Source organism: Papaver somniferum, chromosome 10 (genome assembly GCF_003573695.1).
Source record: "Papaver somniferum cultivar HN1 chromosome 10, ASM357369v1, whole genome shotgun sequence".
Taxonomy (NCBI): Eukaryota; Viridiplantae; Streptophyta; class Magnoliopsida; order Ranunculales; family Papaveraceae; genus Papaver; species Papaver somniferum.
In genome coordinates this window covers 141,064,467-141,078,960 of record NC_039367.1, presented here as the reverse complement: position 1 = coordinate 141,078,960, position 14,494 = coordinate 141,064,467, and the positions used below count along the sequence as shown (strand labels likewise).

At 36.4% G+C, this 14,494-nt stretch overlaps 2 protein-coding genes and 1 pseudogene across 2 annotated transcripts; 1 reads left to right on the top strand and 2 right to left on the bottom strand.

The window, feature by feature from the left end:
• The first annotated feature begins 1,611 nt into the window (after window positions 1–1,611).
• Window positions 1,612–3,564, top strand: LOC113316350 (superoxide dismutase [Mn], mitochondrial-like). Its single transcript, XM_026564549.1, has 5 exons — window positions 1,612–1,977; window positions 2,056–2,181; window positions 2,422–2,478; window positions 3,129–3,206; window positions 3,401–3,564. The coding sequence occupies exons 1-5, from the start codon at window positions 1,612–1,614 to the stop codon at window positions 3,491–3,493; spliced, it is 720 nt and encodes a 239-aa protein (XP_026420334.1). The 3' UTR covers window positions 3,494–3,564.
• A 5,307-nt stretch (window positions 3,565–8,871) lies between these two features.
• LOC113316349 lies at window positions 8,872–9,321 on the bottom strand (annotated as a pseudogene).
• Window positions 9,322–12,723: 3,402 nt separating this feature from the next.
• Window positions 12,724–13,670, bottom strand: LOC113316348 (cytochrome P450 76A1-like). Its single transcript, XM_026564548.1, has 2 exons — window positions 13,395–13,670; window positions 12,724–13,320 (listed from the first exon to the last, which is right to left on the bottom strand). The coding sequence occupies exons 1-2, from the start codon at window positions 13,668–13,670 to the stop codon at window positions 12,724–12,726; spliced, it is 873 nt and encodes a 290-aa protein (XP_026420333.1).
• Between the last annotated feature and the right edge of the window lie 824 nt (window positions 13,671–14,494).

Genomic DNA, 14,494 nt, shown 5'->3' with positions numbered 1-14,494 from the left:
AACAGATTCCCCTATACGAACCACTTTCAAATCTTCAATCTGGTAATCAACCAAATCCATATTTCACAACCAAATTCAATTTGGTATCCTTTGATGCACCCGGTGAATAGGGAACGTCTTAATTCTTTGGAACATGGGTTCCACACCATACACTACAAGAAACTTAATATATTGCAGCACCCAGTGATTATGGCATAAACTCCTAATAGTGTCGCGATAACCTATGTAGCAAGAAGTCTACTGCTGCACCCAGTTTTTATTGCTGCAGCAAGAGATTATACTTTTTTACCACACTCTTTTCATATTGTTGCTACTATTGTGTGGCAAAAATTTCATTTTACATCAGTAAATTATAGCTTTTAGCTGCAACTGAAAAGTACTGTGACTAGAAATTAACTTTTGCAACACCTATATTAAAGATGCGACAATATATGGTATAGCAATAGGTAGATTTTTTGGTAGTAAGAACACATGAGTGAGACTCATCAATATGCCTTAACGCCCTCAAAAACCAAGACATTACAATATCCAAGAAACTCAATTCCCCACTCAATGGATTGATCTAGGCCCATTAAAATGCGGAGGAGATTATCCTCATTTGAGAATTCTATCAAGAAAAAAAATGTCTATTGGGAAAATGTTGAAACAGTGCGTCTAGACAGACCGAGATTCTGAACCACGCAAAAATCGGATTTACTTTTTCTCTCACAGTTTTTTTTTTATGAAAAATGGGTCATTTGTCCAAATATTTTTAAAACATGGTTCAAATGGACGAGTACAAATTGTTATGGGTAAAATGGACACCAAAAAATAGTAAGGATGAAACTGGATTCATCCTGGTTTAAACTCAAAAAATATCAAGGATGAAATTGGATGCATCCTTATGTAAATTAAAAATAAGAAAAAGTATTTGAAAATGGGTAGGATGAAATTGTTTACATCCTGACTACTTTTACATTTTTGTCCGGTATCAAAATCTAAATGTCCTTTTCACTCAAGAATTATTGATTTTGGTCTTTTTAACCAATTTTGTGTTTTTTTTATCGATTCCGTTGGACTCCACAGAGAACGGCAGGGAGTCCCGCCTGAGTTTAATTCAGTGTCCGGCGGTTTTTTTACACAGTTTTTTCCGTGGTTCGCTAAGAATTTTTGACGTTGAAAAGCATCTTTGATTGATTCCTCTACGTTTGAGTCCTATCAAACATTCTACCCGTACATTAACATTGCCCCATGTAATAGGCCACATGATCCATGTTTGATCATACGTTACGTGCACAATCTAAGACTGTCCTAACAATTGTTACAATTCCTCCGTAAACGTGAGAAATCAGTGCAGAACGTACAAAAATGACTCTGATACACGCACGCAGGGCGGCCACATCAACATAGCCCATGGGTTAACTGCCCCCTCTCCAATTGTCAGGGTTGATCCGCATGCATTCAATGCCTGTTTACCGTTTCATATAGGCTTCCCTACTTTGAACAAGTGTTACCATTTTTCATTCTACGTGTCGCCACTTCAAATTCCATAAAACCATGCAACTCTCTTGACTTTGACAAAAAAAATATATCTCATTTTCCGATTGAGTTTAGGACTAGAATTCGTAATCAATGGCTGCTATTCGAACCCTACTCATGAGAAAATCTCTTATTTTATTTTATTTTATCTTTACAGGGTTGAATCCTCAGAATCTGAGCTTAGGGTTTTGTAGGGAGTTTCAAACAGTCTCACTACCTGAGCTTCCATATGATTACAGTGCCCTTGAACCAGTAATTAGTGGAGAAATCATGCAACTTCATCACCAAAAACATCATCAAACTTATGTAACTAATTACAATAAGGCGCTTGAGCAATTACATGAAGCCATGGAGAAAGGAGATTCTCAAACTGTTGTTAAACTGCAAAGCTCAATCAAATTCAATGGTGGTGGTCACATCAATCATGCTATTTTCTGGAAAAATCTCATTCCCGTCAATGTAAGTTAGCAATCTTGCCTTCTTTATTTATCTCCTTTCTTTCAGTATCTGTAAATATGTCTTCGAAATGCATTGCAGGAAGGGGGTGGTGTGCCTCCGTTTGGGCCACTTGGCGCGGCTATTGACACTAATTTTGGATCTCTGGAAAGATTAGTTCAAATAATGAAGGCAGAAGGTGCTGCATTACAAGGGTCTGGCTGGGTGGTGAGTAATTTAGCTTTACAACATTTGGTTTAGTTGTCTCAAAAGAATGCTGTTTATACCATTTGCGGTGGCGCTTGAGCATTCAACCAGTGCCTGCTTTGTCCCCTCGATCGGCTGCCTAGTGCCGGTGCAAAGTGTGTGCGTGGTTGGCTGTTAATTTTCATTCGCCCATAAGGGCCATAACTACTGTTTGAGGCATTTATTTGTTTTCTTTCTATGTTTTTTTCTTGAATTTTGCAGTGGCTAGGTTTAGATAAAGAGCTGAAGAGGCTAGTGGTTCAGACCACAGCAAATCAGGCAAGTTTTTTACTAAGCTTCTGTTAAATATAGGGCATCCTTTTGACGGCATTAGCTTTTTACTATGGTTATGATCAATTTGGTAGTTCGTTTGTGTTGAATTTTTGACATTATGCCGATTTTTTTTTTGGCGCATCATCTGCTAGATTAGATACGATTTTTGCCATGAACGTGTTATTTTGGTGTTAAGATTACAAAGTAATAAGGTCTACATTAGAATTTGGAGCTTGGTGGGTGTTTTCAGTCTGAACTCCCCAGTGTTTGTTCACGCTTCCACTGTGTCCGTCTGGTAATTTAATTGACGAGAGTCATCATGCGGGAATATGATGTCCACATATCTGTTTTATAAAAGGTCATGAGTTTCATGCTTATGAAACTATGACTAGAAACTGAAAACTTTCTTGTCCTCTTATCTCTAGTATCACATGATGCATGTGGGAAGCTCTTAAAATGTTGAAAAATTGAATTAGCTAGTTAAATTCGTGGCCTTCCAGTAATCAGTTTGTGTCGCTAAGACACACAAGTTTACAATGAAATATGGAGTTTCTGTACGTAGCATCCTTCACCTGCCGGTTTAGCGTTGTTGTTTATAGAAATCCATCAATACAGGTGTTTCAATTAATAAATTATATTTTCGTCAACTGTTACAGGATCCACTGGTTACTAAAGGAGCAGCATTGGTACCTTTGCTAGGAATCGACGTTTGGGAGCATGCATATTATTTACAGGTGACATCGAGTTTTCTTTTTCTTTTATCACAACTCTCAAGTAGTTTTTACCTCAGTACCTCTTGTTGTTTGGTAAAATCACTACAAGTACGCCATCTGAAAGTATGAAATTTGATTTTTTCAACATAGGCAAGCTTATACTAGTTATTCCGTTCTTCTTTGTTAAGTTGTGTGAGTGTCTCTTTTTGTTGCAGTACAAAAATGTCAGATCAGACTATTTGAAGAACATATGGAAGGTTATCAACTGGAAATATGCTACTGAAATATACATGAAAGAACATTCCTAAGCAAGGCAAGAAACTACATGGCTCTGATGATGTCTAGAAGATAAAATCGAGGATACAAACAGTAGAAAAATAATGTGTTGTGGGATAATTTAGGAGAAAACTTACTTTTATAAGTAAATAAAAAGTGCTGATACTGGTTGTGCACTGTAGTTGTTGTTCATCATCTAAGCTCATAGTAACTAGTGTAATAAGTGTGTTTCACCTTGTCACGGTCAGTATATAAAGACTATAGTCCTATATATTATATTATACTAGTCATTTAGAAAGTGCATTCTCTCTTAATTTTACTTGATAAGGTATGCAAAGATTCTGAACACAAACACAAATCAACATGTGAGATTTTGTATATACAAATCAATACACGAGAGAGGTGATACTAACCAGTAATGTGCAATAGAAACACATAGAAGTTCAACGATCAGTATAATATACAAGTGTTTTGCCCTGTTAGTCATACTTTCCTGTTTTGGAATTTACAAGGACCCTGTGGGAGACGCAAAGTTTCACCCTTTTTTTTTTAAGTTTCTTTGCAGCAAAAATATCCATGAAGACATCAGGAGAATAGAGATGACGCAAGAGACTCGTGAAGCATGCATTGAAGCTTTTAATCTTCTCGTTTTACCCAAGGAAACTGCTCAGTTATCTGAGATGTTGCCTCGTGAGAAGGAGAAACAATGCAATTACAGAGTTTAAAAAGGGGGAAAATCATAGTGAAACAGCCAAACCACATGGGTTTTGACCATGGACTGGCCTAGCAAGGGGTTAACCCGGGCTATAGCCCTTTAGCTTGAAATTTTTTTTTGTATAAGTAATCTTTATACAATTAGTAATTAGCGGTCCCATATTAGTAATTAGCCCTCCCCTATTTATAATTAATCCTTGTAGTTTTAGCGCAATCAATTTTTAGTCCAAAAATCTTGTTTAAAGCATAAAATTTCATTATCGCATCCACATATTTTTTCATTTTTCTTCCATAAATCATAATTTTTTTTCTACAATCACTATTCATAATTAAAATTAATGGATATTAATCTTACATTTTTCTATATACCTAATATTTTAAAGACAAATTTTAGTAAACCCATTGTTTATTTAATATGTTCAAAAAAATTTGCCGCGGCCTTTGGTTGCATTGACAACTACTGATTTTCTAGTCCTACTCTATGAAAATTTCTAGGTCCGTCCCTGGTTTTGACGGTTAAATTAAGATGGGAGTAATAACTATATTTCAGGTAGGTACAAAAACCATGGGACATCAACAGCCTCCAACTAGGATTTTAATTTTGTAGCTACTAGTATAACACCAAAACTAGGATATTTTGGAATTAAAAAAAATAGCACACATGGCCATATTTACTTTATCATATTAACATATTCACTATAGAAATAATGGCATACATCCACATCCACTATCTTATCCTTTTTTTATCTTATATCTTCAATATCAAAAGACATATTTATCATATTAACGTATTTATAAATGTCACTTACGCATTACTCGAGCATCATCATCATTCATCAAAGAAGAAAAAGAAAAGAATCAATGCAGTAAATCATGGCCAATTCCTCATTAGCTTCTTCTTGTTAGTCTTAATTGCCATGCCAGTAGCATCTTCTGCAAGCAGTAAGACTACTACTTCCTTGCTAGTCTATTTTTTTTTTCAATCATAGGAGTATATTGTTACATATAATTAACTGATTAAATACTGAATATATCTTTCAGGATTGATACCGGAGGAGGGTCAGGAAGTTATAAATAACTGCCCAAAAGTTAGATGCCTAATTGTGTGCCCAAGACCAACAAAACCATGCCCACAAATTAGATGCGGTGGTGGTTCTTACAATCCATGCTGTGACTGCCAAGATGCTGTGCTCCTGCTAATTAAAGTGCCTGTTCAATCCTAGTCGTACTGCATGCCATAAAAATATCTAGGAATTACCAATAGGTACCAATATAGTGTTCTTAGTTAGTGACAGGTCCACCCATTAAAGCCCACTAATCAGAGGTCCATAATTAAAAGAAAACATGAAAATGGACCAAATTTTTTAAGCCCAGGTCCTGTACACGTGCGAGACCAAAGATGTGTATTTCAAAAATTCCTAAAATAACCTTCACCTAACAAATAACATTTTAAGTTTTCTATATTCTCGATCAAAAAAATTCAGATCGGTTTTCTTCTCTCCTTTCTCTTTCTTCTGTTGTTGTTGGTGCTGGTGAATTTAGACGTAGGGTTTCTGAAGGTCGCCCTCTTTTTGCAGGTATGTTATCTAATCTTTTATATAATGTTTTTTTTGTTTTCTGTTATGCTTTCAACTGAATCATAAAGATTAGATCGATTTCATGATTTTCGTAACTCGATTATATTGATGTTCTCTATGTTAGTGATTTCTGTGATTTACATTGTTTATATTTCTATTTGTGAATTGCTTTTTTTGTTTTTGTTTTTATAAATCTTCTTTGTGATTGTTCGATTCTGTTGTTTCTCATAGATTCTTAAAAAAGTGAGAGATCTATGCTTCCGATTTCATTATCTTTCTGTTTTCGCTTCAAAATCAGGTTTGTTTATACTTTCAGATCGTATTATCCAGCAGTACATATACGGAATACTCATAGAGCTCGGTCGTTTTTATTCTTTTTTTATGAATCTTGTTCATATTTATTCTGTTATTTGGTTAGATTATCATGTTTTTAATGATTTTAGCTATCGATTTTATTATTTTTCTGTTTTCGATTTGTTTGTACTTTCAGATCGTATTATCCATCAGTACATATATGGAATACTCATAGAAACTTCTCTTAGATTCTGGTTCTTTCATAGATCTCTCATTTTTTTAGTTTGATCCATCAGTACGTATGTGAAATACCGTATTATGTGCTTCGATTCTGTTGTTTCTCATAGATTCTTAATTATTCTTGTCATGAAGTTGATTTGTAGTTCATGAAACTGCAGTACATATATGACATACTCATAGAAACTTCTCTTAGATTTTGTTTCTTTCATAGATCTCTCACTTTTTTAGTTTGATCCATCAGTACATATGTGAAATACCGCATTATGTGCTTCGATTTTGTTGTTTCTCATAGATCCTTAATTATTATTTTTTTTATCAACTCTATATACAACTAAATGGTTAACCATTTCTTTATTTTTCCTTTGCAGGAAGAGTCGACCAAAGATGAGAAAAATGTTATTGAAAAATCGCCACAATAATAGGGATTTTCCGGTGTAGAATGATTGCTCTCACAGGTTTGGTTCAGTTAATATGTTAACTTAACTTTCTTATTTATCATCTGGAAAGTTGTTAATGCTGACTAAGTTGAACACATCAGATGAAACAATGGTTTTGATAAAGCTTAGGAAATGAGCATAAATTGGAGACATGGCGTAAAACTCAGGAATTGATTTAGATGTCTTTGAAAAGAATTCTTCTTCAGTGGAACATTAATTGATTTTTTCCATGACCATTGTCTTCTATATTGATATTAGCTGATTCAGGAGTTTGGGTTTTGCTATTTTATTATCCTATCGAGTATATATTTCCATGACAATAATAGAGCCTTGCAAGCAGATTAAATTTATTTATATGTGCACATATCTGAGTTGCATAACAAATGTGACATAGAGAACTTCGTTGTTGGAACAGATGTGTACTTTTCTCGGTAACACTCAAGGTTGGGGTTCCTTCATTGATCCACCGAATTGCAATCCCTGTGCTTGCTTAAACCATTTTTATTTTAGATGTTAAATTAATGTCTCCTGCGTTTCAGATTCGGCTCTTCTTAGATTTGATTAAGCTACTGTTGATAAAAAATTTCTCATTATGTGGTAACAATCGACAGGTAAAATCATTGATAACCTCCCATGGTAATTTGAATTTAATTACACCCCTTTTAAATTCTTTATGGCTATGATTGAGGAAAACTACTAATGTTAGCTTCGGGGTAAAGCGCAGCTTATGCTGTAAATGTCTTCTCATTGTTGATACTAATGTTTTTTTTTCTTTTTCTTAATGTATTAACTGTTTGTGTATTAGATGCTTTGGATTAATGGCAGGGGCATCAAGAATGCCAATTATGTGCTTCCAGTTTAGTTTTTTGGTTGTCGATTAATTTTAAGAAACTAGCAAAAACAAAAAACATAGTTGCACGACTTATTTCAGCAGAAGTAATATAGTTTTTCAGTTATATTATGATTGGATTTCTATGAGATTGCTGCTTTTGTTGACCAGACTTCGATGTATTTCTGCAGGATTTATTGGTGGAGACCGCGAAAGAGCAGGATGGCTCAGTCAGTAATATCACCGTGCAGCCCACAGTTTTTCAGGTTCATTAAATTCTGGATTTATTGGTGGAGACCATTTGTCGTGCATTATGAGTTTTATTTGCATTGGTTTGTATGGTTCCTCAAATTAGACTCTGTGTGTTTGGGCATAAGTTATGGCCTCTATGATGAACGTTTTAATTTTTGTGTGTCTGCAGGCATTGACACTAGCAGTACGTAAAGCGAGTCAATCTATATGCAGTTAAGAAGAAAACGATAATAGAAGATCCTTGCTTTGCCCCCAGAAGCATGGCAATACAGTCGAAGAAAAATTATAATCATCACAATGTATGTGATGTAACACGTTTTCTAATTTATTTATCATTGATTCTTACAGATTTGTACTCTACCTGGAAGCAGTGCAGCAAATATGTACTCGAATTTGTAAGCATTCAGATATATAATCGGATTTGTAAGCAGTACGACAGATATGTACTCAGATTTCTAAGCAGTGCGACAGATATGTACTCAAATTTGTAAGCAGTGTAGCAAATATGTACTCGAATTTTTAAGCAGTGTACCAGATATGTACTCAAATTTGTAAGCAGTGTAGACACACACGTTTGGTAGTAATGGGCATTATAGACATTTCCATGTTTTAATTAATTTTGGACCTCCGGATAAAAAAAAATCCGGTTAAACCCTACTATAAATAACTATATGAGCCTTCGGACCAAACAAGAAATTTTCCTAAAAATATTCACCTTGAATGCTCGGATGGTAGAGTGTTTTCTCCTTTTAATTGGGTGTTAGCTAGCTTTGTGTATTAGTTCCAGGTTGAATGTAATAAAATGTATGCAATTATGTGTTGTTTTTGGTGATTACGAATTACAAAATATGGAATGTGCACTACAAATCGAAGTGAATCACAAGTACCGAGAGAATTATCATAAGCTACTACTAATGACAAAATAAAAATCGGCAAAAGCCGCAATGAACTGAGGTTAACTAGACTTTGCAAAATAAAGTTTCTACACCCCGCCCCAGAAATATATACCATTGCTAAACAAACGAAGATGAAGAAAGATAAAACCACATACACTTAGCGCATTCATATTATTTCATCACAGCATATTTATGGGTCCAGGATCGGGCAGTCGTCTCATACTTGGCTCTGTCAGTCTTGTACAAGTGCGCAATATCAGGGACCAAGGGATCATCAGGATTTGGATCAGTAAGCAGTGAGCCAATGGACAACAGCACCTTCGATATTGTAAGGGCTGGACTCCATTGTTCTTTGAGAATGTCGAGGCAGATACTCCCGTTGCTATTGATGTTTGGATGGAAAACTTTCGTCATGAATGTAACCACTGGTGGCTTGAAAGGATAATCTGCTGAAAACTTAATGGACATGAGAAACACACCACCAGCAAAAGGGCTATCTGTTGGTCCCATTATGGTGCCTTTCCAATTAAACATATCCTCACCTGCAGGACCAGCGCTGCAAGAACTGGGTGGATTTCTTTCGAGATCTTTCAATTCCTTTAGAATTCTCTTTGATGCCATCGTACTACCAAGATCGAGGTTCGTCTCCTGTCTTTGTTTTAATCTCGTGTGATTATAGCAGAAGTTTGATTTGAAGATATTGCAAACCAAAGAACAGTATTTATAGATTAGTTTTTGCTGATGGGTATTTATAGATTTTAACGAAACAGTTTTGGAATAGTAAAGGGTTGGCTTCCATAGCGCGGAAAGGACGTCGGTCTGAAAGAACCCCAAAAAAGGAAAATTCATGTTTCCTTAACTTTGACATGGTTATGCGTATCCGTGTATTCGTTGGTATCCATATTCGATACAAATCACATTACATCACCGGCATTCTGGAATGTACCAGAAAATTTCAAAGCGGCCAAAGTGAAACGCGGTGTCATTGGTGGTCAATAATAGTACTATAACTGGCACAAAAATCAAAATCATAAAAGAAGTCGAATATCTAGGGGTGGTCCGAGATAATATCAGACGGCGGAAAACTTCTCGGATGGCATAAAAGCTGCCTCTATGTTTCAAGCAACACAAAAATTACACCAAAACTGATAGTATCACCTTAAAACAGTACTTTGGTCAAATTCGCTTTATGATAATGTATGTATACCGACCATGGAATGGTACACAAACGAGTCTGTCTTATCCTCTGCATTCGAAGAAACAAGATTTCCTTTATCCTATTTTTTGAATAGATAGTGTCAATTCGTAGCAGCATACGATATATATTTAGAGGCCAGGCGTAGCATTACTCGATCATCCCCATTATTTATCAACCAAGAAAAAGAAAAGCATTACTGTACGTATATCATGGCCAAAATCAGTTTGTTCCTTATACACTATCTTCTTTAATGCTATCTTCATTTCCAATAGTTGGTATGTGCCCATGATGAGTTTCACAATCTTGTTGTGTTCTTTACAACAGTAAGGACAACTTCTTTCTTTTACCATGGTTCCTTCTTCTTTTTGTTGCTATCCAGAGTTATTATCTTAGAGGAAGGAGGTGGTCGAGAGTGAGCTGCAACAACGACCGATTGTCAATAGTAGGAACCTGTTATCAAATGTTGGTTTATATGAAAGTGAAGTTTCTGTTTTGAACCGTATCACTTTTTCAGTAATGGGAAATTGCTCAAAATAAGCCCAAGTAATGGGCTTAAGCCACCCCTAAAGCTCAAAAACCACTCCCAAATTTAATTTCCAGCTCCGCCACTGCTGAGTAGGGGTGAGCATTCGGCCCGTAATCCGCGGATTTAACCGGGACCAACCGTTCATTTGCGGACGGATGCTCGGACCGTTCGTTAGTGGGTTGGATGTGGATGAAATTTTTAAAATCCAACGGATAACGGATCGGGCCCGGATGTAACCTTGAAAATCCGTTGGACATCCATATCCGTTAAATTAAGAGCATTGATATAGTTCAAGAAAATACTATGGATCATTTAGGAATTTTTAAGATGTTTGTTTGGGGTGTTGTACATGACATTTTTATATTTGTATACATATATAGGATATGTAGGTTTTTTAAGGAGTCATTTGTGTTAGCTTTATTTTCTTTACTATAAATTTTAACTAAAACAAATCCATTGAATTATCCGCATCCAATCCGTCCATCTGTGTATCCATTGGATGCAAATCCGTTGGATATGGATCGGGTGTGGATGCCACATTTGAAATCCATAGTGCAATGGATTGGATGCGGATGAGGAGAAAACCGGTCCATACCGGCCCATGCTCACCCCTACTGCTGAGTGCTGATTGTAGAATAGACCACATATATCTTGAGAAGTCATCTATAATAACAAATGGAACAGCTCTCTCTTGTCTTACACCCCTACTGCTGAGTAGGGGTGAGCATGGGCCTCTTCATCTTGTCTAACTTTACTCTCTCAATAATTCTATTTCTTTAACTTAATCATTTCACTAATGATTTCACTAATCATTACCCAAAATTAATCAGAAGGGTAGTTTAGGTATTAATATAAATATCTAGATAAGAGGTGATCTAGATTTACTTCTAAATGTCTTACTAAAAATAGAATCATGGTCCCAAAAAATCGTTCTTAAATGACATGGGGGAGTTGCCTATATCCCAGATGAAACCCTAATTAATTAGACACCATTCTTTTCAAACCTTACTGCTCACCACGGTGGCGGTAAGGTTTACACCGCAAGTATTGGTTACTGGTGAGGTTTACACTGCAGGAAATTTCATGTGGAACATAATCCCTTACGCCATATGTTGGGACCATCTGGAAGGAATGAAATAATCGCATCTTTAAGGATAAAAGAGAGAAGATTTATGGCTTCAGATGTACATCATTTCCATGCAGGTCCTTCACACTGGTGCAGTATTCCAGTAATCATGTATTGGAGTTTGGGACTAACCCAAGGTATACCATGTTAAAGTCTACGGGCATCCAACTCAAAACCAATTGGCAATGAGTGGAGAGATCTAAAGAACTATAAACCGCAGAATCAGTCAATAGCCTGATCTGATACCATGTTAAAGTCTACGGGCATCAAACTCAAAACCAATTAGCAATGTTTGGAGAGGCCCAAAAAATTATAAACCGCAGGATCTTAGATTGGCCAGACAATGTGGGACTAATATTCTCAACAAGGTGAACATATAAATAAAACTCCTCTAATAATATCAAAAGGAATTTAGGTTTAAATTAGAAGCAGGAACAGCCACATAAGGTGAAATGGTAACCCGTATATTTAAGAACAAACTAACATCCTAACTCCTCCGGAAAAAATCAAAAATAACTCTCTTAACACGATGCCTTAAAGCTTAACAGAGAAACTTGGGTTGGGACAATTTTAAAATCATAAAAAATATCCTTAAAACCCCTAAAATTAACATTTGTTAGGTATACTTATATTAAAAATAAATCCAATGCTCCAAATTCCATGGTTTGGCCAAGAAGATAGAATGTGTCCTCACTCGTTAAAAGAATCAATCACCACTACAAAATACAAAAGACCAAAATAAATTTAAAAGAAAATCAAAAAATTGAAACTGAAATATTTGGATAGCATAATCTAGAGAAATTAGGTCAAATGGACGAGTATCCAACAAACCTGATCGTGATGAACGAGTAAAATGATGGTATTGGTGAAATGGATGGGTGCCAGCTAGTTATTTTTGTAACAGACAATCATATCCTGGTGAACACATTTGAAAGACAACTAGATCTTTCTTTACAGACTTCACAAGACTCGTAGAAAAAAAACTTCTCTTTCTCCGCCATGGGAACCGTCTTCTTCATCCACAATCTTCATTTTCAACACCAACAAAAAAATCCACCCCACGGACATCATCTTCCTCTAATATTTTTCTCCATCACCAAAAACACAAACACCAACATCATTGACACTAACATCAATGATGTTACACCAGCTGAGTACGAATGTCTTACACCCCTACTGCTGAGTGCTCAATGGAACAGCTCTTCCCAGCGAAAATCTAACTTTGTCACTCATATCCATGGTTTCTGGAGTCAGACCTTTCTCCAGAACCCAATCGAAAGATTGAAAAAGTGAGCCAAGCATCACGTGAATCATTTGTTGAGCTAAAGGGAGCCCTGGACAGATACGTCGTCCTGCTCCAAAAGGTATATACTCAAAATTTTGCCCACGATAATCGATGGTGGAGTTTAAGAATCGTTCTGGCTTGAAGGATAATGGATCATCCCAACTACTTGGGTCCCTACCAATTCCCCAAATATTAACCAGCACTAGAGTTCCCTTCGGTATTGAGTATCCCATCACCTCTATGTCTTGCATCACGGTCCGTGGTATCGGGAATGCGCCAGGAGGATGAAACCTTAATGTCTCCTTGACTGTAGAACGAAGATATGGTAAATTCTCTATGTCACTCTCTTCCATCTTCTTTCCATGGCCTACAACTTGGGCAATCTCCGCTTTGGCTGTTTTCATCATCTCTGGATTGCGGATAAGTTCCGACATCGCCCACTCAACAGTTATGCTTATTGCTTTGTTTGCAGACATGAAAAATTCCTGCGCGCATTACATTACGAATTAAATACTTTTCTGATTGGTATATTATACGCTAGCATTAAATAATTCCTTACCACCATTAATGTTTGGATGTATTTAACAGAGATTTTTGATGGTTCATCCTTTCCGTTGCCTTCGTAATCTATCAACACATCTAAGAAATCTTGGTGCTTCTTCTGTTGGTGATATGAACTATTCATCCTCATCTGCAAGCGCTCCTCCACAAAGCCATTCGTAATAACACCAAGAAGTTTAGACAGATTGTTAGTCTTCTTTCTTAAACCTTGTAGGTCTAAAAAACTTAAGAGGGGGAAATAATCTGACACGTTGGGTTTGGCTATGATTTCCATGATTTCAGAAGTTAAGTTGAAGAAATTATTTATGATGGTCGACTTGGGATTCACAAGATTATCTTTAGAAAGGACGAGATTTCCACTCACGTTAAAATTAGCTGCAAAAACAAATCGTGTGATCTCAATAGGTTTTCCTGGGTTGGATTTGGCTCCATCACATATCCATTCGATCAACTGATCAACACATTTTTTTCTGATAGGTGTTGTGTCAACTATGCGCTTCTTGCAGAAAAGCTCGGTTGCGCATATCCTTCTCATCATGCGCCAATAGGGACCGTATTCGCTTAGTCCGATGGATCCCTTGTGGCCGTTTTCTTCTCTCACCAGCGTTTCATTTAAGTGGCGGTTGCAGAATGACTGATCATGTTTTTTAAACATTTCTGCTGCAGATTCCGTCGAAGATATGATTAGAGTGTTGATGCTACCTAAACGTAGCCAAACTAACGGCCCGTATTTTTGTTTGAGAAGATCTAAGTTTATGTGTGGTTTGAGACCCACATCTAATATGTTGCCAAGTACTGGCAAACCAGGAGGGCCAGGAGGTAGCCGGTTGTTGGTGGCTGATTTGAACATAAAGGATTGACAGGTTTTGAAGAGGAAGAAGAAAAGGAATACCAGCAGGATTGCATCTCCAGCTGCTAGGCTAAAGAAGGCCAACATTATTAGTTGGTCTGTGAGAGTATGAAAATTATCAACTCAGAGAACTTTGAAAGATGTGATCTTTCTGAGTGCATACTAGTAAGTATTTATATGTGATATTAGACGTCATGTACATTTATTTACATTTTGATTGACGACGTCATAAATATACAATTTTCTAT